This window comes from Sebastes fasciatus, chromosome 11, assembly GCF_043250625.1.
Source record: "Sebastes fasciatus isolate fSebFas1 chromosome 11, fSebFas1.pri, whole genome shotgun sequence".
Lineage (NCBI taxonomy): Eukaryota > Metazoa > Chordata > Actinopteri > Perciformes > Sebastidae > Sebastes > Sebastes fasciatus.
The window spans coordinates 7,430,402-7,456,571 of NC_133805.1; the positions used below are offsets into that span (position 1 = coordinate 7,430,402).

At 41.1% G+C, this 26,170-nt stretch overlaps 2 protein-coding genes across 10 annotated transcripts in view; one reads left to right on the plus strand and one right to left on the minus strand.

Moving 5' to 3' along the window:
* Window positions 1-26,170, minus strand: part of ctnnd2b (catenin (cadherin-associated protein), delta 2b) — a 183,703-nt gene that overhangs the window by 88,413 nt on the left and 69,120 nt on the right. For all 9 annotated transcript variants that reach the window (XM_074650254.1, XM_074650251.1, XM_074650248.1 and 6 more), the window contains one exon: window positions 1,262-1,296. In XM_074650254.1, the coding sequence (XP_074506355.1) occupies window positions 1,262-1,296 (35 nt within the window). The remainder of the gene's footprint in view (window positions 1-1,261; window positions 1,297-26,170) is intronic.
* Window positions 1-26,170, plus strand: part of toe1 (target of EGR1, exonuclease) — a 442,640-nt gene that overhangs the window by 32,410 nt on the left and 384,060 nt on the right. The window lies entirely within an intron of this gene.

A 26,170-nucleotide genomic window follows, 5' to 3' on the forward strand; every position in this document is an offset into this window, starting at 1 on the left:
CTAAAGAAGTGGCCTCACTCGTGTCTCATCACAGAGTAATGAGGAAGGATAAACCTCGGGGTCAAGGGTAAAAAAATCTAACCGATAATCCAGCAACAAATCTTGTGGGATCTAGGTCTGTGGGGCGCTGCCTTTTTACTTCGATACCAGGCCGTTTGTCTGTCAGAGCGAGGCAGATAACATGCCCAGTGTCTTCAAGTTAGAGAGGGCTGCCAAGGGGGATAAAACTTACAAATGAGTCTGAGGAGCAGCATTAATCTCTTATCGAGAGAGCGAGAGAGAGAGAGACAGAGTGATGGTAATAGGGGAGGCCTTTTGAGTGGATTTAGGAGGCTGATTTTATTGACTTCGACTGACGCAATTGCAGACTGATGATGTTGATGCTGTTGGTGAAACATTTCCAGTGCTGTCCGCGGCATTACCCTGGATTTACTCTCGCCCTCATGAGCCAAAACTCATTTTCAAACCTGCTTGATCCTGAAGTGATGGGTTTTCAATGATTTGTGAGTGATGACGAGATCAAAAGGTCTGATTGGAGTGAGGGAGGGTTTAGTTTTTTAAATTAAGTCTCTCCGAGGGCCAACGGATCGTGCGGCTTCAGTGCAACAGATGGATGAAGACCGCAGCAGACACCGAAAGCCTTCAGTATGAAACATTTTTGACCACAAGCCTTTAGTCACCGCTTTGTTGGGAGAGGTCGCCAACCTCCACACACTCAGACAATCAATCTCCTCTCAACACCCTATACGTCTCAACATGGCTGACAAAGAGGGAGAGAGAGTGTCATGCATGGGTGGTGTTTTTTTTTTCTGCTGAAATGCTGTCAAAGAAGTTGTAGAGCCCGGAGAGGTGTCTTCATTTGACTTTCAAATCATCCGAAAGGCCTCGCACTCATTGATTCTTGTTTTCTCCTTTATGGAAAACACTTCCCATCTGGCTCTCCAAACACGTTAAACTAAATACTCTGAATTATTTGCAAATGCTGTTTGACCTTTACTCATCTGTCAGAGGGGGTGAGGGAAAATGTTTTTTTGTTAGAGCTTTTATTTTTATTATTATTTGGCTTTCATGGCAGAGAGAGTGAGTTTGATTGAGCAGCCACCACAGTTCTTGGACAGGATTGCATCAATATATTGTTAGGGGATTTTTACAATGGCAACCAATATAATAAAGCGCAGTCAGCAATGTGCAGCGCCGGAATGCAAACAATAGAGAACCAGACGAAATGTAGGATTTGAGAGCATTTGAGGGGAAATATTACCTTGGTTGTTCCAGCGAAATTTCTCATCTGCTGAGCTGCAAGAGAAAAACAAGAGAGAGCAAACAGGGTTAGAAATATGAGCAACAAAATTACATTTCTTCTTGTTTGTTGGTGCACTTCCAAGACACTATAACAACAGCATTTCCATCAGCTTCAAACGCTATAGGGCTGGGCGATATGTTTACATTATACCGATATTGTGATATGAGACTAGATATCACCTTAGATTCTGGATATGGTAATATGGTAGTGTTGTCTTTTCCTGATTTTAAAGGCTGCATTACAGTAAAGTCATGTAATTTTCTGAACTGTTTTAGCTTATTTGCCTTTATCCACTTTGTCATTATATCCACATTACTGATGATTATTTATCAAAAAAATCATGTGTATCCAAGTCCTTATTTTTCATATGTGTTTTTTTAATCTGATAAAAATCGTTACGCACAGAAACCTTGCACACACACAGTCAGATGCGTTTTACTATTCTCTTTGTTGGGGCTAATCATTGTTGGGGCATCATCCAAAGCTTTGTGCTTTGGATGATGATATTTTATGGCTCTGAGCGGTCAAACAACCCTCTTTTGCCTTTTGACGGATGCAAAAACAATGCAGAAAATCTAACCTGTTCCGAAAACTTTAATAACAGATGAACATTTCGGTGTGTAAACGTGATTGACACAACGTGAGGTCCTATTTATTTTTAAATGTGCAACGATATCTGATGAAAAATATGGACTTGGGTGTGCAAAGGCCTTTAGGTCAGTACGAGCGATTAGTCGACTAATCGACTAAGAGGGGGCAGCCCTAGAAACAAGGACTCCCTCAAACAATAGAGTTTTATCCTTAACCTTTTTTATCCTGAATACAATCTACAGTACCGATTCACGTAAATGCACATAACTCAATTATTATTTCAGCAGAATTCATGACTGATAGCAAAGTGAATTAATTACTACATCTTTTAACATTACAACATGTAGTTAACACCCATACTCTCCTTTGTTATACAGACAGTGAGTCACAAAACTCCCCTTTGAAAATCTCGCAGTTTAATTTAACCTTGCTTTGGGAAATCATTATAAATTTTCAACAACTCATTCTTCATTTTCAGTGGATTCCCATAAATTTGGCATTAAAGGAAAAACATAAATCTCTGGTACTTCAATTAACGATCATTTTTAACTGCTATTTGATAATGTCAGTGTTCACCACCTGTTTCTTGCCTTCCTTATAACTTCTTACCCGTACCTATTGTCGGCAGCCGCCTGCAACAATGGCAGACCCTGAAATACCCGACATATGAAGCTGATCCCCGAGCCCTGTACGGTGTATAAAGTGCTTTAAATACCTGCTTTACTGCCTGACAGTCAACAACACTTATACTGAACGTTCTAAATGACTCAATAACTGCCTTTAACTGTCGATAACTGTCAACCGACAGTCTAACATTTTGAGATTAAAACACTCATTAACAAACTGTGACAGAAAATTGCCAACTTTGTGTAAGTAGAATCGATTGTGCGACATAGTTATCTCCCTGGATTGCTGCCATATGCTGCAGTTTTCCACTTGTGCTTTGATACACTACGACACTAAGGTGGGAGATAACGGAGACATCTGACCTGTAATGACCACTACGAAGCTGAGATGAGCAGGTTTTTATGAAGCAAGAATACACGGTATAGTAGATGTCAAATGTTTCTTAGATACAAATCTACACTGTGGAACAGAACATTTCACAGCCAATATTTCTCTATTGAAGACAGGGGGAAGTTAATGGCATCCTCCCAGCGTAACCGCGAGTTGTTAATTGTTAGTCAGGGTGTTTCCTCCCGTTGGAGCTTCTCTGACATCTGTTCAATACTGTTTACGGCTATAGATCCACATCTTTTATGATGCTTCGGCTGCAGGGTTCACCCATCACCTCGTGTATAGAGGAGGACTTCTCATTTATACGTCTTCCGACTGCACGGTTGTAAACACTGCTTCTAAAAAAGCTATTAGCCCAGTCAGTTATTCCCTGTCAAGTCTTACTAATATGTCCACTATGAATCCATGTCAGCAAGATTTAATGCAGCTTTAAAGAGCGGTATGCTACAGTAAAAACTGTAAATAAAACCTGTAGGTTTAATGGCCTTAACCATCACACCACCACCTCTGCACAATGCAGCACAGATTGTCAACACGTATAGCAGATCAGTGCAGTGTGACAGATTCCAAAGCCCTACACACTGTATACACTCTTCATAGTCTACATTTACATACACTTTACATACAAGCATCACCGCTAAATTGTGTTTAGTGCTCCTCTCATGATCACTTGATTTGACTTTTCCTAGGGAGGAAGTACTGTATCCACTTCTGAAGCCTATTGAATCCAGCAGCCTCAAGTGGGTAGAATGGTGTATTTAAACGCAATTCACATCCGCCTCGACCCGTTGATGACCAACCATCAGTTAACGGTAAAATAAATGATGACGGGTTCTTCATGCGTGATAAACATGCTTCTATCTAGAGTTTTTTTTTTTTTCGTTCCCAAAAGTAAAGCATATGATGAATAAATTTTTCATAGAGATAGTTTGACTCTTTGAGAAATTTCCTTTCTTGCCAAGAGTTAGAGGAGAAAATCGATACCACTCTCATGTCTATTCATGAAGCTAGAAGCTGACTGGCTTAGCTTAAAGACTGGAAACAGAGTGAGAGAGTTAGCCTGGCTCTCTCCAAAGTTATAAAAAAATACCCGCAACCAACTACCAGCACCTCTAAAGCGCACTAATTAAAGGTGCTCAGTACAGAATTCAGAGCATGTCTGCTTCCACACGTCTATAAACATGGAGGTGGCTGAGCCGGTGGCCAGCAGCTAATGGTGCTAACAGTGTTTAACTTGGGGAGAACCGGAGAGTGGGCGTTACGCTTCTGCGAACACGCCATGGGTCTGGACGGCGTTATCAGCGGTAACTGCCGTATGAGAGCAGTGCAAAGCGGCGGGCCATTAGCTAGCTAGCAGGGCACAACAGAGAGACTCACATGCACTAAAATGGATGTGCGGCCGGCCCGGCTATGTAAACAAAGCACAGAGAAGTTGTGGTTTTAAGGGGCGGATTTTTCTAACTTTAGACAAAGTCGAGCTAGCTAATTCCTATCTTCCAGTCTTTATGCTAATGCTAGTTCTAGCTTTCTATTTAAAGGGCCGGACATCTGCGTTCTGTTCTGTTATTTTCAAATAGAAAACGCCCACTCTGCCGTTATCAAAAAGCAGAGATGTAGGTTACCAAAGTAAGCTCATCATGAAGCTAATCAATAAGGTTATGAATAATGTGAACGCTAGTATCAGCTGAGTCAAATTTAGCTTTGCTTAGTTTGGATATAACTGAAAGGGCTGGTTTGGATTTTTTTAAGTGGGGTTTCCCGTGTTGTGCCACGTAAAATTATTATTTTTATGTAGTCTGGTGGCTTTGACGAGCAGCAGAAAAATTTATTTTAGCCACCTAAAAAAAAAAAATGTCAGTTTAAGCGTACGCTATATTTAGAATATTTTGCCCTTTCCAACAGGGAACTGTAGCCACTGTCTTCTCATCTAACTGTTGGCAGGAAAGCTAATATCTGCATTTGCCAAAATGTGAAAGTATTCCTTAAAGACCTGAATAAAAGAGCTCTGATTTGAGGGTCTCATCAGCTGTGTTTTTGAAATATTGACCGATGAATACCATGTAGCAATATTCTCACTTGTCAACATTGACTGCACGATTCAAAATGAAAAGCGTTTTGGCATGAAATCCTCCATATCTGTAACCCAAAGCCTCTAAAGCTAAAACCTAGCGATGAATGCTATTCACTCCCAGCGGACACAGAGCAGATGCTATTAAATCATCCCATTGATTACCTCCATTCTGTGTGTGTGTGTGGTGTGTGACGGATTGCGAGGGGGAGCCAAGCGCTACATGTTAATGGGACCCTCTGTCAGCAAAGCAGACTCCTCATTCATCAGGCGTTATTATACCAAACAATACACCCCCACACGTGCACACACACACACACGAGCTATACAACAGCACACATTTGCTACACAAAGGAGGCAAATGCATCGCATAAAGCGACGGAGCAGAGAGAGTCTGAACCAGGGTGTCTTGGAGGATGGAGTGTGTTTATATCAGACACACACCTTGGATGGAGCGTGATCATGAGGATTATTATCACTATAGTCTGGGATCAGACAGCCAGTACTGATGACAGAGGCTGAGTCAATGTTTTCTTAAAGGGCAGCACAGACTGGTCCTTGCACTCTTTTTTCCAGGTGTCAACATGTTGCCTCGGCGCTCTTGAAAACGAGTAAAAGGGGAATGTGTGTTATTTACCAATGCCCCACGATGTGATGTAGGTAAAACTAAATGCAAGCTGAGTGCTCACGTAGGAACCTCGTCGGAAACTGTGAGGAAAGAGGCCAGGCGGTGTTATCATCAAGTAGTTACATCAACAGGGGGCTGGGGCTGGAATACAAAACAGTCCCGAGGGTTTCACATTTGTGTCTGAGTTAGAGGGTGGGCGGGGAGATCATTATCAGGGAGATCAAAACAGACCAGAACAGACTAAACAAAACTAGATAAGACCAGAGGAGGAAAAAAAAGAGAGAAGAGAGGAGAAGATATAACACAATATCTGAGGAGGAGAAAACGCTAAACTGGACTACTCTACAGCAGAACAACCGTCCATCAAACACAGTTGGGATTAGATCATGAATCAGAGTCAGGGTGCGTTCACTGGGGTAAAAGAAACGACCAGATTTCTTTTCAGCCTTTTGCTAGATATCTATTAGTGCCAAAGCAATTACTGTAGTTGATGAATCATTTGTCAAGTAACAAGACTAAGAGTCTATAAAGCCATGCTCTTGGCGTGATAATGCCGCTATATAGAGGGAAAGTCAGAGGATCACCAAACTTGCAACCTTTATTCAATTAATTTTGTTTTAATATTTTATTTAATTATATTTATATAATTTAATTATTTTTACACTCTTTTTTATTTACTCTTTTGTAAATGTGCCTGAAACACACAGTATGTACTCTGTATCTATGCTGTGTGGGTGGCGAAACCACAGTGATGCAAATAGGTCTGGGAATCTGGTGTGTGTATTTATTTTTATTCATTTATTTCTTTATGTATTTATTTTATTTATTTATATTTATTTATTATTATCATTATTTATTTTTATAAATTTGTTTGTTTAATAAAACCATATTTTTTATTTTACAATTTGTATTTATATATGTATTATTATTATTACAATTTTTCTCCCCTACTTTATTTTTTACAATATAATAATTTACAATTACTATCTGTTATATGTACTGTACATATTATTGTACATATATTATATGTTTATGTTGTTGTAGTCTGTTTTCTTAAGGAAACAATAAAAAGCAGGATAAAAAATAAATGAAAAAATCATCTCAACAGGGACAGGAGTGAGCGTACCAAATTACATGGCAGTCCAGTCCAGTAGTTGTTGAGTTGTTTTACTCAGAACCACAAAATGTCACCCTTGTGTTGACGCTAGATGAAAGGTCAGGGGATCACCACAGTCCTTAAGATTCATCCCCCGGGCACCATGGCTCTATTCACAAAATGTCATGGAAATCTATCCAATAGTTGTCGGATTGTTTCACTCAAAACCACAAATGTCAACCCCATGTTATGGTGCTAGAGGAAAAGTAAGGGGGATCACCAAAGACAGTAGGATTCATCCTCTGGGGACCATGAATGTACAGAATTTCATGGAAATCCACCCAACAGTTGTCAGTCTGGATTAACTGACTCACCAATGAGCCATCCTTCACAATCCTTTTATAGTATTGTAGAATGAATATCTTGGGGTTCTCCATCATGGACTACCACCTGAGCTGCAGCCTTCCTCTTTCCTTTCTCTCCACCTCCTCTCGGCCCACACAAGCAGTCCTCCTCCTCCTCCTCCTCCTCCTCCTCCTCCTCCTCCTCCTCCTCCTCCTCCTGGCCACCAGGTACATCTAATCAGACCTCAGCATCTGAAACAGCTCATTGACCTCTTGGCCCAGGAAACACAGAGAGTTCGTTTTTTGTTTTTTTTCCCCGGTCGAATCTCTATGGAGCGTCAATGGGATGTGACAGTATAATTAGTGGACCGAGGGAGAGGACTAATTGACAGCGTGATCAACTCGCCTGCTGCAGGTCACGCCACGGCATGGCACTTCATCACCGCTAATGATATAATGCTGTGTACATGTGCGTGCAGGTGTAAGTGTGGCACAAAACAACCCATGGGTGTAGCGTGCACACGGATCAACGCCGGTTATTGTGTTTGTATGTTCAAAGCTAAAAAAAAAAAGACGACTACAAGGCTTTAGATGTCATTAATGAATTCAAAAACATACTCAGTGGTATCTAACATGAACTCATTCTCTGCTGCGTTTGATATTCACAAAATCCAAACATGTTACATAATCCTGTATAACATAATCCCATGGAAAGGACAGTGTTGTTTATTGCAAAACTCAGCATCATCTTGAAATGCCTCCAGCTAGAGTTTTAGGCTGTTTTCACACCTGTGTTGTTCAATTTCGGACAATCTGAACACAATAATCATACATAACAAAACAACTGCAGCGAGACCGTTTGGAGGAAGTGGTCTCGGCTCAGTCACACAGGAATTCTGGAGAGATTTGTTTGCGGTGGGAACATGATTTGACCTCAATCTGACCGAACTACAAGACGTACTCTGCAAGTTTGAGCTGCACAGTTCCCGTTGCAAGGTGTGCTTTGCATTCTGGGATGCGGATGTATACGATTAATAACCGTAAAACTAGCCTATAAATACCTATAAAGAGATTTAAGATTTATATTCAGCAAATCATGTTGTTTCCTCACACTCCTATAGCAAGTGTTCGGAGGCCTACTGGTCCACATGGGACACAGGACACAGAAACCCTGGTCCAAAACCTCTTCCTGCACAGTAGACAAACATCTTACCAACTGGATTGTGAAAGAAAACAACATTCGTGAATGTACTTGATGCAGCAATTACATTTAGTCCAAAACAAAGTAGATCAGCAGTATATAAATACATAGCATATATAAATATGTTGAGGGTCAACACTGATACTCAAGTAACGAATGAACAAGAATAAGAAATACACAAATAAGAAGACAGATATAGTACAAACACAGCAGACCCGGCGGAAAGCTCTGGATCTAAACACGTCTATTACGGTAACCATTAACGTTAATCCCCCCCCAAAATGAGCTAATCACCTAAAAGCTTACAATCAAAATATAAAAAGAAAGACATTGAGTTTTGCGGGACTGCCAACGTTCCCTGGAGCTCCACCAAGCAAAATAGGTGTCTAAAATAAAAAATCTGACGCTACTTAACTAGAAATTTGGTCCATTACACGGTGCGACACATTGGCCTCTTCCCCATTTTAGGTCTATAATAAAAAATCTTTACAACAAGTGGGAATATACATGTCAAGATAAGGGCGACAATATGAGCTATATTTCAAATCAAGTGAGGTAAAAGCTCTCTATTGCAATACTTGAGGCCAGTTATGACAATTTTGGTTAAAAGCCCCACTTGTTGCAGCTGTTATTTTCAGTGGGATAAAAGAACAGATGGGAAGCGTAATGCTCGGTAATTTCAAATAATGATCGACTCCTGTTGCACATTCTGACCTGATATTTTCAGCTGCTTTGAAGAGCAGCATTTTTTTGGCTATTTAGGTGTTATTCCTAGAGAAAAACAGGGTAATGTTACAAATCAAACCGCTGCTCTCTGACCACCTCTTCTGCTGCATTAAGGAAAATGAAAAGAATAGGAGAGAAGAGGGAGACGGAGAGAAGGAATATGATACAGAGACAGAGAGAACAATGGAGAGAAAGAAAAGGGGAGACAGAAGAGGAGAGAGAGAGAGAGAATATGACACAGACAGGGAGAGCTCTGTTAAATCCAATGAGGGGGAGCTTAAAAGAGCGAATGCCAGAGATGGCAATGAAAATCCTGTCATTTTATCCACCCAATAAACACATTCTGAACCCAGGCCATATAATCCATCTATTTCCATGCCCTGCATATTATCTGTTATCTGTTCTGACCACAATGGCCAGCCCTCATGTAGACAGAGCTGTTAGATAATAGAGCCACCCATAAAGGAAAAAACACAAACAAAGAAATGAAAGCAAAGGCCTTTTTTATGACTCTTGGAAACCATCAAACAATAATGCAGCCACTGCTTGTGTTAATTTAGAGTCACAAGCTGAAGCCACAGTGTGGTTGTTAATTTACTCAAGCGCATTTCAGAGACTTTATATATTAAAACATCTCAAAGTGGATGACTTTTGCAGAAAAAAATCGTATTTTTATGCATAAATTTCATTTGGACATCAATCACGGGTTGTCAGCTACGATGTTCACAGTTACCTTTAACCGCTTTATTCACATCTCACGCTACTTCATTCACACTCCCACTAGTCACAACTACTGACGCTGCACTTTTGAAAAGCTTATAGTCATCTAAATAAAGTCTAAATTAGCATTAAAATGTGTCACATCACAGTTTTCACTTGACCGTTCAAAAGCAAACTTGCTTTATTCCCCGAAGCCTCATCGATATTCATTCTCTTCATTTGCTTTGATCATCAATCACTGCCGCTCGACTTCGCTTCACACATAATCATGAATTTTGGGAGCGATGCCTCTTCTTTCTGCCGTCTGCTCAGACGACACTCTGACATTAAAATTCATCTGTAATACCGAATGAGGTAGTCTAGACGGGTTGGGATATTAGAGGGTGAGAAATTAAAGAAAAAAACCTGACTAAATGCATTAAGTAGAGAAACACAACAAATATATGCTTCCATACAGGGCAGTATGGCTCACTGAATGGTTTAATGATTATGAAAATTATGTGCATCCTTTGACTTTCATGGTCACCAATGGAGGATTTGGGATCCACAGGCTCAGTCAGTTAGATGGAGGATTCAGTTGTCTGACACACAGTCTCACTTTACAGTAAATGTGATTTTAAAATGTTGTCTATTGCCACTTGAAAGTTGCCTTAATACGGTTTAACTTGGGCAGCATTGGAGGCAGAAGTCCACAACAAGCTGATAACCTTGTCTTTAAGCTGATTGCTAACATATTAGCAAACAATTGCCTGTTTACACACTTAGCAGAAACAGGGCACATTCAAAGTTGTGTTTCTGGCCAATTGAGTCCAATACTCACTCTCCTGTTAGCTCTGTTTTGCACTCCACCAAATCCTATGAAATATAACTGGGTTTTTAGATGCTAAATGCACCAATATGTTCCCCAGCTAGTCACTAACTGTGTCTGTCTGATGTTTGGTGCTGGACAGATAACCTACAGTGGGTTTATCAGAGCTTTTTCTCACCTTCAAACACCAACACTGCTTCTGGAAATAGGATTGATGAGAGCGGTGAGACTGAACCACGGAGAATATTTGCAGGTTGTAAATACAAAAAAATACCTTAAATGGGCTATAAAGCTCCATAGAGCTGAGAGAGTTGAATGATAGTTCTTGTCACTATGAGAAACCTCTTTCATGTGACTTCATTCTAATCATTTGACCCATTGGCCATATAAATATTGACTAGTGCAGCATTAAAGATATAGACCAGATACACATTGTGAGCAAAAGTAGTTGCAATGAGCATCGCTGTATTTGTACAAATATTTTCCGTCCCTGTAGTTGATAACATGTTATATTTGAACACCTTGCAGCATGTGTTTACCTTCACGGTGTGTGTCTCCCAATATCCATTACCTTCTGCATTACCAAAACATCAAGCAACCCATTTTTTAGTATCCGTGTTCAATTTGTGAATTTCAGCATGTAGGCTATATGCCACATTATATTTACAATAACCCAGATAAGCCATAAACCTGTTTATAAAAATGCTAAGTAGCTGATAACCGCAGGAATCCTGAGACATGAAAAACATCCGTTGAGTAAACTCTGTTGCCATGGTGATATCCACAATATGCTGTTTTCTACAAGTGTAGATGACAAACATGAACAGGATATAATCCCCAAAATGACCCTAACTAGGGCAGAAGCCCTGGTATTATAACTACATAACTGTACACAGAGATGGAATGGAAATGATAGCAGCGTGCCTGTCAGAAGATCCAGAAAAAAACTGCCATATAATGCAACACAAAGCAGGCAGTATCTTCAAAGAGACCCATAACTCACAGGCTGATCCCAGTGGGAGCAGCAACTATATCAAATGGCTTGGCTGTAAGCCACACAAACAATAAGTCATACAGTTGATATTAGCTGCCTTCAGGTGCTCTAAGTTGATAGTAACCTTTGTTGAATTCTCCATCTGACAAATATCCGTGCATTGTTGATCATTGATTCTGCATTAAGTGTTTAGTGGGTGTTGCAGCCTTATTCTTTCTCAGTCAAATTAAACCAATTAGGCTTTCAGAATATTTTATTGGAATCTAAGTACCCTGAATTGTACACTTCGTCACCAGCAGTGAACAGACTCATCAGTTAAAACAATGGGCTTGGAGCAACAGCTTCAAAGTTTGATTATCCGGTCTGCGACAATAACGATGTTTATGATATTAGTTAGTAGGCTTTGGTGGTATTACAGTACACCAAAGTGTTTAGAAATCCTTCAGGTACCAGGGGTCAGTCTCTACTGGTGGAACCATGGATGTATAACTAGTTTAAAGAGTCCAGGGTTTCTAATTATCCGGATCTTACGGTGGTCTTCCGCACCCATGGGCCTTTAGAGCAAGCGCGCTAGCGTTTCCTTTAACGTCGCCTCCCAACTGCTCGGCCTCAGGCTCGTTCACATGAACGGACAGCACGAAAATAACTCTGGATTCGGCAATTGGTGAATCTTTAGGACCTAATGATTTAAATAAGGGCTATTTAAGTGTTCGTACTGGGAAGATGATTTACCTAAATGTTTCCAGCGTAAGTCAAAAGGCCAAATGGCATCACGTGATGGACCCAGAAGTTGTAATTTCACGGTTTGGCTACAATGTAAAATTTGCTTCAAAGCCTGGCCCTCTTCCTGGGGGCTTGGTTGGAACAGGCAGCTGAGCTGACAATGATGACGACTATGAGTGGTGGGGATAACATTAAAGGATTAGTAATTAAGGAAATGCCTCTATCCATGTTTGGGGGTGTTTTAGGCTTAGGCAAGGCAAGGCAAGGCAGCTTTATTTGTATAGCACATTTCAACAACAGGGCAATTCAAAGTGCTTTACAGAAACATTCAAGAAAAATTGAGGGCGAAAGAATAAAGCCCTGTGGTAACACATTATATGTCAGCCTCTGGCCTTCATATGTAAATGAGAAAAACATTAAAACATTAAAGATTAGAAAATAAAAACAAGCTAAAAATAAAAGCTAGGATAGAAGCTAAAATTGCATAAAACTCAAAAGAGTAAAAGTTATAGTGCAGTGTCAGAATAAAAGGCACCCGCAAACAGGAAAGTTTTAAGCTTTGTTTTAAAAGAAGTGAGAGTTGGAGCGGTCCTGCAGGTTTCTGGGAGCTTGTTCCAGATATTTGGTGCATAAAAACTGAACGCTGCTTCTGCATGTTTAGTTCTGACTCTGGGGACACTAAGCAGACCTGATCCAGATGACCTGAGAGGTCTGGATGGTTCATAACACAGCAGAAGATCAGAAATGTATTTTGACCCTAAACCATTTAGTGCTTTGTAAACCAGCAGCAGTATTTTGAAATCAATTCTCTGAGAGACAGGCAGCCAGTGTAGAGACCTCAGAACTGGACTGATGTGATCCACTTTCTTGGTCTTAGTGAGGACTCTAGCAGCAGCGTTCTGAATCAGCTGCAGCTGTCTGATCGATTTTTTAGGAAGACCGGTAAAGACGCCGTTACAGTAGTCAAGTCGGCTGAAGATAAATGCATGGACTAGTTTTTCCAAATCCTGCTGAGACATCAGTCCTCTAATTCTTCTTATATTCTTCAGGTGATAGAAGGCTGTCTTTGTAATTGTCTTAATATGGCTGTTAAAGCTCAGGTCTGAGTCCATGACTACACCAAGGTTTTTGGCTTGGTCTGAGCTTTTTAACATTACAGATTGTAGGTGAGCACTAACCTTTAATCTTTCTTTTTTGGCTCCAAAAACTACGACCTCAGTTTTGTCTTTGTTCAGCTGAAGAAAATTCTGGCACATCCAATTATTGACTTGTTCAATGCACTCACTCAGTGCTTGTATTGGACTGTAGTCTCCTGGTGATAGAGTTATGTAAATTTGTGTGTCGTCTGCATAGTTATGGTAATTTATTTTGTTGTTCTCAAAAATCTGACCCAGTGGGAGCATGTAGATGTTAAACAAAAGAGGCCCCAAGATGGAGCCTTGGGGAACTCCGCATGTGATTTTGTTCAGCTCAGATTTGCAATTACCTATAGACACAAAGAAGTCCCTGTCTTTTAGGTAGGATTTAAACCAGCTGAGTGCTATGCCAGAAATACCCACCCAGTTTTCCAGTCGGTCTAGTAATATATTATGGTCAACCGTGTCGAATGCAGCACTGAGATCCAGTAAAACTAAAACCGTAGTTCTACCACTGTCTGTGTTCAATCGGATGTCATTGAAGACCTTAACAAGAGCAGTCTCAGTGCTGTGGTTTCGTCGAAAACCTGACTGGAAGACATCAAAAGAGTTGTTTAGTGCCAGAAAGCTATTTAATTTTTGAAAAACTGTTTTTTCAATTATTTTAGACAAGAATGGAAGATTTGATATCGGTCTGTAATTATTTACTACTGATGAGTCCAGATTGTTCTTTTTGAGGAGTGGTTTGATGACAGCAGTTTTCAGGGCCTGTGGGAAGACTCCTGAAACAAGAGATGCATTAACAATCTGTAAAAGCTCTGAGACCATACAATCTGATACTTTTTTGAAAAGGCCTGTTGGCAGAATGTCAAGGCAGCATGAGGAGGATTTTAGATGTTGTATGATTTCCTCCAGGTATGTCTGATTTATTGGATAAAACTGTGTCATGGTATTTGCGCCAGGTTTAAGTGGACACAGGGGAAACAAACATCCTGTACCTGCAATGGAGGAAGTGACTGCTTGTCTGATTTTGTGAATTTTTTCTGTAAAAAAGGAAGCAAATTCATTGCAGGCCCTGGAGGATAAAAGTTCAGAGGCTACTGACACAGGAGGGTTTGTTAGCCTGTCGACAGTAGCAAACAGGGCACGTGCATTGTTATTGTTTTTGGTGATGATGTCAGAGAAGAAGGACCGCCTTGCATTTTTCAGTTCTGAATTATAAATGCAAAGTCTCTCTTTATAGATGTCATAATGAACTTGTAGATTTGTTTTCCGCCACTGGCGTTCAGCTTTTCGACACTCTCTTTTTTCATTTCTTACCAACATGGTATTTCTCCATGGAGATTTTTTCTTACCAGAGACAATCTTCACCGTTTTGGGTGCAATGGTATCAATAACATTTGTCATTTTAGAATTGAAATTATCTACAAGCTCATTGACAGAGGTCCAGGGGAGGGTGGGTGTGGAAGAGAAAGCCTGAACAAATTGATCACTGGTATTTTCAGTGATATACCTTTTTGTGATTACCTCTGTCTTATCATTTCTGTGCACAGGAAGAGTACTCTCAAAGAATACACATGAATGATCAGACAGAGCAACATCCATCACTACAACCTTGGAAATGTTCAGGCCCTTTGATATGATTAAGTCCAAAGTGTGTCCCCTATTGTGTGTGGGCTCTGTCACATGCTGACTCATTCCATAGTTATCAAGAACCTGACACAGTTCTTTGGCCCCTCTGTCCTGTTGGTTGTCAACATGGATGTTAAAATCACCAACAATGACTACACAGTCAAAGTCAACACAAATTACAGACAGCAGTTCAGTAAAATCATCAAAAAAGTTTGCACAGTATTTAGGTGGCCTGTAGATATTGAGAAACAAAGCTCGAGAAGAGGAGTTCAGCTGAAGAGCGACATATTCAAAAGAAGCAAAATGTCCATAAGATATCTGTTTGCATTGGAGAGAATCATTAAACAACATGGCAACTCCACCTCCTTTCTTATGCATTCTAGCTTCGCTCATAAAACTAAAGTTGAGAGGAGTTGATTCGATAAGAACAGCTGCACTGTTATTTTGATCTAACCAAGTTTCAGTTAAAAACATAAAATCAAGCTTGTGCTCAATAATAAAATCATTGATTAAAAAACTTTTTCCTGCCAAAGACCTGACGTTTAACAGGGCTAGCTTTAATGTGCTAGAAGCATTATTATTATTTTTTGGGACATGGTTTGGCTGGCAAGGAATCAATGCTAAATTTGATAAATTAGCACAATCAGTAAAAATCTTCCTGTTTCTTTGCAGATTCACCATTCTTTTTCTACTACTTATTAGAACTGAGATAGAAGAAGCTCTCATCACACAGGGCCCCAGCTTATCCTGGAAACAGTCACGTGTATCATTAGCCTTGAAGCCTGGACCCAGCACATATCAATCTGTGGCTTAGTCAACTTCCAACTACAAAAGCAGTTTAAAACCACGTGATTTTACTCAATTATGAGTCTGCCACCACCACCCAGTTGGTACTCCCTGTGTGCGTACAGTAACGTTAGCGAGTGTGCAGTCGAGAGAGAGAGATAGCGTGTGCTCGTCCAACCCTAAAACCAACAAAATTACGTTCCCATTAGGGCTGTCAAAGTTAACGCAAATATGTTTTAACGCCACTAACTTCTTTAAGGCATTAACGCAATCGATCTCCCGGAGGTTGTAGTGGGCTTGTGCTTTTAAAGCTAGAGTGAAGATACTGGTGTCATATGAAACTAGAAAACCTAAGGAATCCATTGGTATAGTGAAAAAATAGATACCGACCAAGCCTATTAGTTAGTTATTAATTGTGTCTGAATCCACTTTTTGGAGTTTGTAAATGATATGACACTTGCTCCCAGTCTTTAGTGTTGAGTTGTCTAGTGTCTTTGCCTTTTCCCAGAGAAAAGTAACCTATAGTGAATGGTACAGGTTGTTGGTAGAACTGGATGTAGCTGGTGATGGAGTCAGCAATGGAGTTGCCATGATGTTCTGTATTTAAGATACAGAACACCAATGTTGCTGGACGGCAGATCTAGAATGAGTTAAACGATGCAGCAGGAACCTGTTACAGCACAGAAAGCCAGTAGTTATACATAAGACTTATGGTCAGTCTCTTAATATGAGAGTGCTGATTTAAGACCAGCTTGGAGGCATAAATTAGTCCATACGGAGCTTGTGATATTAAAGGTGAGCCTCGAACAGCACTTGGAAGCCTGATACTGTACAGGACCGGTGAGGGTTACAAGACAACCTGAAACGTTTCACGTTGTAGACCCTGAGAGAATACAGATAAACACACGCTACAGAGGAAGATACACGCTGAGTCCAGGGATGCTGATACTATTGAAAAATGGGACTCCAGCATGAATTTCCTGCTGCATTAGTAGCAGCCAGACAGTCCTTCATCCAGCCATGGGAAAAAGCCCAGGCGCATCCCAGAACGGCTATTGTGGACCTTTAATTAGAGTCTGAGCTGGAAGATGAAGGACCCCGGTGTGCTCTGTAACTACATGCTTTATCTTGCCCGGTCACCTGAGTTTTACCTAATTGCGCATTATGTCAGAACAATAGCAAACTGTTGCTGCTTTGTCCAGGTAATATCTAACTCGGCTGTATCTCATATCTCAGGAGAGGAGAGAATTCAACGGGTTGAAAATGTCAACAGCCCCGGGAGACTGTTGAACATTGCTACTCGGAGAAGGGCCATGTAGTGCATAATGCATGGCTGGATGGCGTAATGAGATGGTGGGGAATTCTTCAACCCAAGGCTTTAAGCCTCTGTGCAAGTCGGAGTCTGCCCTGTTGAGGAGTCCTCGCACAAGACGCTAAAATCCCAAGGCTGCTGTAGCTGACCGTGACCTCCGACCTCTCTGGAGAAGCACAAAGCAAAAGGGAGACATTCACCGCTGTGTTGTGTTGTCGTTAGATCTGACCACAAAGTGAATTCAGCTTGCTCTCGACAGAAAAACGACTGCACTGGTCCTTCGGTCCAACCCTTAAAATGACCTATACTCACATTTTCTTCACAAGGACCTCTCGTGGCCACATGAAACTATTGTCTCTCAGAAGCAAAGGCATATGTAGCCTGACATTTTTATAGCACCACCTTAGGATGATGGTTTGGGTGGATGGTTGGGTGTACAAAGCTCCGACCACTGTTCCACTGTTTGCATTCCGTCACCTACTAAAGGTATACATTGGTTTCATTTTTAACAATAACCAAATATTTTCCTTAACTCAGCTGATCAGACTGCCATCAGGTTATTAAATGGGCGTTATCAGCCTCATAGATGTGGGTCAGACGGGGTCTGCTACACCCACTAGTAGGTTTTTATTATCAATTCACATGGGCGATCACTGAAAGAAGGAATAACAGAAGACGACAGCGACCTCTAGTGACCGTAGTAATTATGACGCGGAAGTCAGGCGCTATATATAGTTCAGACAGCGTGAAACTCCATATGGCGTGGAGGTCGGGGGCGATGGTTGGGACACAATACATAGGACTTTCACCGAGGAGACCTGGATTTGCATCCTGTGTGAAACCAACAACATATAGTTATCTTTGTGTTCAAGCCTTAAGTTTCATTTTTCAAACGTAGTTATTTTAAGCCAAAACACAATCTTTTCCCCTAAATCTAACCAAGTAGTTTTGTTGCCTACACCTAAAACAAGCTGTTCTGTTTGTGTTCAAAAGGTAATGTTTCATTCAGTTTAATAAGGTGTTGCTTTTAGGCTTCGCTTTCACTTTTACAAATTTACAACAATCTATATTTTTTATATAATAATAGTAACAATGCATCAAAAGACCACATTAAAACAATGTGAAAGGGGCCGCTTGCAGTGATGAACCTGCGAAGAATGATCACCTGCTTTATAGTGAGCTTCAGATATAAATCAGCATTAACTTTACATCTTGTAAACAAGCTCAGTAATGGTGTTATTTCCGTTCAAACTGATTTCTTTTTAGAGGTTATGATTTATATTTTGCTTCATATTCATCCTCATAAATGTCTACCTAAGATTTTCCTAAAAGTAAAAAGAAAGAAACAAGTTGAATGAAATCTGAAGTAAAGAGGTAAACATGAAACACTAAAATACAGTTAACATTTTGTACTACCTTGTCATTTGCAAGTGCCCTTATCATCAATTGTAAAAGAATAACATATCAATCGTTTTGGAAGGAAATAACAAGCGTATTCTATGATTTAGTCTGGAGGACATTGGAGGCAAAAACTCTGAAAATAAGATTTTTTTTCCAAGTTTGTTTCAAGCAGAGAGGACGCACAGCAGAGGACGTCCTGGTGAGTTGATTGGAACACATATGGGGTGAGATGTCTGTACTTGACGTTTGTGTGTGTTTAGCACCAATGTCACAGAGTCTGAGTTCTCGATGAGCTCGTCTGTTAGAGCGCATACATCACTGCTGAGGTAAGAAAAACAAAAAAACAATTCAACTTTGTGTAGTTGCAAATAAAAATAATGCTGGTTGCCAGCAGCGCTGCAGCAGATTGTAATCAGTGACTAACTGAACGCAGAGCTCCGTGTCTGGCTGCGGCCGATAATATTTTTTTTGTGAAATTCTGTTCCTTTTTAAATAATAAGCTCAGCGTGAGCCGCCGCCAAGCTGGAGCGAGGACAGCGAAGGTGAAGGGAGGTATCAGTCACGTCTGGGTCTGATGTACAGGAATTCAGCCGAGGTAGAGTAGAGCTTCATTTCCCTTCCCCTCTGCCATCTACACAGAGAGAAACACCAGACCCTTTGAGGCGAGTGATTAAAGCGCAGCAGGACGAGGCGCAGCTCGCCATTTCTGTTACCCCGTCCACATGCTCCAAACAAATGGCTAGAGAGAGAGAGGCAGAGAGAGAAGCAGAAGTCTCCCGTGACCCACTAAATTGGTCAGATTGACTTCCTAGACTGCCAGTGTGGGAGGCGGCCATTTTGACTCGGGGCCAGAAGTTAAATGAGAAGCGAGGGGGAAGACATGTTGGTTCTCTGTGTGAGACCAGCCTGTCTTTCCAGAACCGCCCAGAGACAGATAACATCTCTAGAGGTGTCCGTGCAACGCAATTCTCTCGGCAGATAAATAATCCGTGTGTCAAAAACTCTCCAACGCTGCCGATCATGTAGATAGATATATATCTTGACACACACAATGTCAGAAATGATTGGCTGTGATGCATCTATCTTATGGTGATGTGCATTCGAGGCTTCCTAAATAAAAGAAAAAAAAGCCTTTTGCATGACAACAAAGAGTCTACGAGAGCAGCGCTTCAGGACTTCACAGAGCGGCACGATCAGTCATCTTTTTCAGCCGAGCACCGTAGAAACAAAAGCTGATGTGTGCTGACTTCAGTAAGCCAACGCTCTCCACATCTCCTCCTCGCCTTTTACCGGTTATCAAGGGCCGAAATATTGAGCCTGTCAAGAGCTATAAATATGTGTTACTGTCAATAGAAAGAATATTCCCAATTGGGATAAGTGCTCAGAGGCCAGTTATTAAAAAAGACAGCAGTGTTTTTCCTTCAGCAGTAGGGCTGTAAAGGTTTGTGTATTCATGCCGAACCGTCACAGTACGGGGTTGACAGTACAGGGGTCACGGTCTGGTGCCTTTCGCCCGTATACATTTAGCTGTATGCCGTTAGCAACATTTAGCACAACAAGCTGATTGGCGTACGAGTCGGTCACACTATGACGAGCGCAAATGAGTGGATTACGGTCAGCGACAACAGCAATAGAGTGCTACAGGAATGAATCCTAAAACACGGAAATGAGTTAGCGTTTTAGCGCTCCGGTTCCCTCGTCTGGAAGTCAATGGGATTTCAGTTAGATGCTAGAAATAATGACTTTGGTTAACACAAGCTGAAGAGATTTTAACGTTTTGTTCTACGATATAAAATACGTCAATAAATATCCCACTCGTGAATTTTGAAGCCTTTATGTGTCTTAAAAAAGGCGGTTGCTAACAAGTGGCTAAATGAGACTGCTAAACGTCATCACGCCGACTCGTCTGCCTTTACAGCCTCGTTGTGTATACTTGCGTTCAAGCGACCGTGGTGTAGTTCGTTTATAGCCTCATGTTAGCTTTTTACTTCTGGCGATTGCATTCACACCTTTAAAAATCATTAAAACTGGTGTATATTTGTGAAGATTATCTTGCTGAACAGAACGTGTAAGTAACTTTCATTGGCTTTTTGTCGATGGAACCAGGGGGATGCTAACTTCCTGGTTGGCCTACACAAATATGTCATCCCTGGAGCACTCTATGGAGAGAGAGTTGTGTACAAGGCAAGGACAGTGTGTGGGCTAACGCACATTCGACGGCATCAAGCAGATACGCCGATAACCGAGAGGAGAAACAAAACAAACCCAAAGCCAGCTGGACGAAACAGAATACATATAAGTTTGGGTGCTTTGAATGTTTCAATATGGCCACTGGTGGAAATAAGTGAAACATTAATCCTAATGCACAAGTTTTAGTTTATTTTATTCTATGTATTTTGGTATTTTGAGAGCATACAAGATGCAGTTTTTCAGTTCTATAGCCTATTGTGACCTGTTGCCTTTTGGGAAAGGGTTTGTTAAGTGTTCGTACAGTGTAATACAGAAGTGTTCTATCTTTCACACTTGCACTACTGCCTGTTCAAAATAAATTAAAAGAAACTTATCCTTATGCATTTTTTTTTTTTTGCTGTATTGAACTTGCACTGAACCGTGACTCCTAAACCATGGTATGAACCGAATCGTAACTTTTGTTACACCTCTGTTCAGCAGGAATTGGCGTTTTGTCTCGGAGTGGGCAGAGTGCTTCAACACTGTTACAAATCATTCATATAACACACACTGACATACTCTCAAATCTGCTGGTTTTCAACAAAAGTCTACATCAATGGAGGAAAAGGCTTCCCAAGCTGATGCAATGAAGCACAAATCCTATTGGGAATATTTGTCCCCGATGCTGCTGCCTGGACAAGTTCTCCTCGAAACCCGATACGTGACACAGTCCTGGTGCCAAAGCACTGTGTTAAGCCCAACTGTTGGGGCTGTAGTAGCAGTGTACTGTGTGTGTTTTTTCCCCTCTCTCACCAGATCGACAAGCCAAAGCTGTGGCCGTCTGCTCTGTAGCTAGCTAGATGTCAAATCAATTTGCTGGCTTTGGACTTGGCCTGTTGCACACACCTACTGTACACACACACACACACACACTATCAGAGGCCGTGTGCCAGGTCTCCTTATCAGCATTGATCGGGTCCAGCCAAGTCACTTTACTGGATGGCAGAGTTCCCGAGCTAAATTAAGGAAAACATCAGTTTGTAGCCAAAATGGCCGACGACGTGTTCTCCGTCCCTTTGTGCTGCTGCGGCCGATTCCCAGGTGTGTGCTCGGCTTTGAAGCTGTCATGATTGCATTTAAGGAATTAAGTTAATTAAGTGTTGCTATCAACAGTTCAACTCATAGTGGTGGTGTATGGTTTTCTCCTTTGCTCCCGTCGTCCAAATGTGCAACAGAGGCAGTTTGAATAGGCTGGAGTCACTTAATGAACAATATCGTGCTTAAAAGGTTTGATTAGAAATATTCAAGCAGTCTGTGAGGATGCGGGAGGACAGGTGTGTGATCACACAATGCATGAATGGATCAAACTGAGATCAAGTCGGTCAAATCAGAGTCAGATCAGCCAATAAATATTACAGCTTTTGATTTTGTAAAGGGTAAAGCAAACGTCCTTTGCAGTTCAAATAGCAATAACATGGAACTGAAACCTCTGAAAAGTATTTATTAACCTGTCAGGTGTATGATGTGACACAATGTTTAGTGCAATTAGCCTTTATGAGAACACCCCCAAAAGAAAATTAGGAATAATTGCAGACATATTATGCCAAAAATATAATAACAAAGGGCGAATAAAACAAACAAAAATGCCCAAAGCCAATTAAAAAAATGCTAAAAAAAAAAAATGTCCTTTGAGAAAAACAAAATTTACAAAACATTATAGCAGCTTTGCATTGCATTTCCTCCAGTCTACCCAAATACAGTATTTAAGCTTGTGCACTTCAGAACAGGCTTCTTTTAAGTCAGCATGAATATGTATTTGTGTGTTTAAGTGCATGTTTGTGTGTCTGTGTGCAAAGTCTCCCAGTGTGTGTGTTTGCGGACTAAGAAGGTTTTCGTCGGAGCTTAACTGTGACAGTTCTGTCTCCGTTCTGCTGGCAGATCAATAATATAGTCGCAGATGACTGTGCTAACACTGGGAGCACGCACACACACACACACACACACACACACACACACAGCCGAGTGTGCGAGTGTGGCAGACAGCGGCTGTCTGTGACTGTGGAGGATATTAGGCTTATTAAGAGTGTCTGGGTCTCAGAGTGACTCATGCTAACTCAGTGTGTGTTTGCAGGGTAGCAGGTTAAAAGGGCTTAACATGAGAACGCATCACCCCCCGCCTTCCTGGCCCCCTGGCTCATCTTGTTATTCCCTCGCTCCCTCCCTCTCTCAGCCTCCCTTCTCGCTCTGCATCCATGTATTGACTCCCTATTCCCCGCTCTGTCCTCTTTTCAACCCTCTGTCCTCTCTTTCTCGGCGTTCCACCCCCACATTTCCGTCTCATTTCATATTTCAAAAGAGAGACTTTTTTCCAACTACAATTTTGTGACAGCTGTGGAATATTTTTTTTTGGTTGTGTTCAAAATTATATTCTGTGGAAATGTCAATTAGAAGACATCACACTGTAGCTCAAAAGGATGCCTCAATATTAGTGATAAAAGGCAGGAAGCTAAAATACCCTGCTCCAGTAAAATATTTACTCCAGTATATCTTTTATTTTAAATTAAAGGGAACCTATTATGCTTTTGTGCTTTTTCTCCTTTCCTTTAGTGTGTTATATTTGTTTTGTGAATGTAAAAGGTCTGCAAAGTTACAAAGCCCAAAGTCCACGCCAAAGAGAGTTACTCTCCCCCACAGAAACACTGCTCCTGAACTGCCTGAAACGCCTTGATTGAAGTCCTGCCTTTTCTTCCGTAACGTAGTGATGTCACCAAGTAACACATGTATAATACCTGCCTAGCAGCTAGTTTGGCACACCCTCAAACAAAGCTAGTTAGAGCGGAGCCGGAGCTTCCTAACTTAGCAACCGTAACGTAACAGCCGTAACGTAACAACCGTAACGTAACGTAACAACCGTAACGTAACGTAACAACCGTAACGTAACGTAACGTAACAACCGTAACGCAACAACCGTAACACAACAACCATAACATAACATCCCTAACGTAACAACCGTAACGCAACAACCATAACATAACATCCCTAACGTAACAACCGTAATGCAACAACCGTAACACAACAACCGTAACACATAAACCATAACACAACAACCGCAACGTAACAACTGTAATGCAACAACCATAACAACAATAACAACTGTAGCGTAACAACCATAACATAACATCCCTAACGTAATAACCATACTGCATCAACCGTAACGAAACAATCATAACGTAACAACGTAACTACCATAACTAAATAACAACCACGCTTAGCAGACTTTCTTACATAGCGTTAAGTAACAACCATAAAGTCAACATTAACTTTTGGTTTCACACGGTACATGAACAGCGGCTCCCTGGGTTAAAGTTCTGTGTTTGTTCGATGTGTTACTGCAGCATAAAACAATCAGTCAATTCAATTTGAACACGGACATAGTTACTACTTGTTGTTATTGTACATGCTGAATTTGAAATTCATCATGGTCAGTCCATAGTCGTGGTCCAAATTAGCTGTGGACCCTGGTTCTAGACCTCTCATTCACTGCCCACGTCTCAGATGTGTTCAGCGAGTTGCTGCCTACAATATTATCTTACAGACCACACATGTTGTCTTGTAAAAATGTTACAATGAACACAATTCAGTAGGAAGGATTGAAAATGACAGTTGTTGTCGTCCCTATAATGACTGTTTCTACTTCATTATCTCATATTTCTTCAGACAGAACTTGTCAACAGAGCTGCTGGAAGTAATTTTCTGAGTGACACACACACACACACACATTAGAGGATCTGAGGGGAAACTCAAGGACAATTCTTTACTGTTTACCTTCTTATTATACACAAGTAGACAAGCTAGGAAGGCTAACAAAACCGAGCCCACTAAAGCAGTCCACTGTCTCTATCACATGGCCATTGCCTTGCAGGTCGTAGTGGTCCCTTGAGGGTCCCACAACCTAGTTACATCCAGGACAAATAGCTGCAGAAAAATGACCACAAAAATCGGGACTAGTGTGGCTAAGATCAGCACAACTGTAGAGGTTGTTGTACGGTCAACGTAGAGAAATAACTCTGAAATCATGCATATTTCTTTAATCCTTGTGAAAAACCTTAAATAAACAGCTCATAGCAACTCCTTCCAGCTTCCATGACAACTGAAAATGAAGCCAGCAGGACGGATAGGCCGCTCACAACAGATTATTTAGGGACACAACACAATAGAAAATGAACTACAACCGAAGCGAAACGTGTTATCAGACTACTATTGACTGATTGTATTGAAGACTGCTCTGCTAATCCAGCCTTGTCTGTCATAAACTGACAATCTGTTGTTGCCAACAACATTAAAAGAATAAACTCCATTGCAGACGAACAGTAAAAAATAATTTTCTTCCTCCACACTTACGACTGAAGCCACAGTGTGTGAAATTGCATTGAGGATACTGCTAGATAAAAGCTGGCGTCATATCATCGTACATGAGTCTGAAACAAACAGCAACACGCAGACATTTCTGAGCAACACCAATACTTCTGAAAACCTGGAACCAGATTAATTTCAGGTACATTACCCAGCTGTGTTTCCCATCCTGTCTCACTCTCCTTTCCATCCACCTGATCAAGCAGGGAGAGCCCTGTATAGATCACTGACCTTCTCCTTTTTTCCCCTCTTCCTCTGCTCCCCTGTCTTTGCTCCAGACTCACTCCATAAGATCAATACGTAGAGTACAACAAATGCTAGTGTTTAAAATGTCCTTCCTATTTCCTCTCGCACCCAGATCAATAACAAGAACACACGCATGAATCCGCCGCTGTCATCATCGAGCAGTCTCTGGATCAATGGAGGTTTAAAAATGAACATCCTCATCGCCTACATCATCAAAAACGGCACCACCATCATCATTATACTCATTGTATTGTCCATATCTCGGAGCTCATGAAGACATTTACATCCAAATGCTGAAGAAAGAGAGAAAGTGCTGAGTGTAAATGAGAGCATTGGTGTTATTCAATATCAAAGCCCTCTAATGTCAGAGAGAAATAAAGGAATCTAAAGATCACAGATTAGTCATTGACACACGAGTGCACTGCTCTGATGTTACACCAGGCTTTGCTTTGCCAATATCAAGACATTTCTTTTTTTTGTTCTTCTCTTTTCCTTTTATTCAATCGAAACTTTTCAAAATACCAGATGGTTCACCCGAGCAGCGCTCAACATTCGGGGACATTGGCTGAGAGGTAGTGGCCTTTAACTAAAAAGTCTGCGTGCGTTTCATCCGGGCACAATGACGGCAGGCATAACCATTCAGAGCACTGGCATTTAGAGAGGAGCGTGTAATGTGATTCCACATGGTGCAGTTTATGGGCATGATAGAGGGGAGCCTAAAACGTTCCAACCTCCCCACCCCCGCCCCGCAGAAAGAAAAAACAACAACAGAAAAAACAGAAAACAAACAAACACACTGATGATCCAGAAGAGAATAAAAGTTCAATCACACAGTAAATAAGTTCACTGCAGTCAC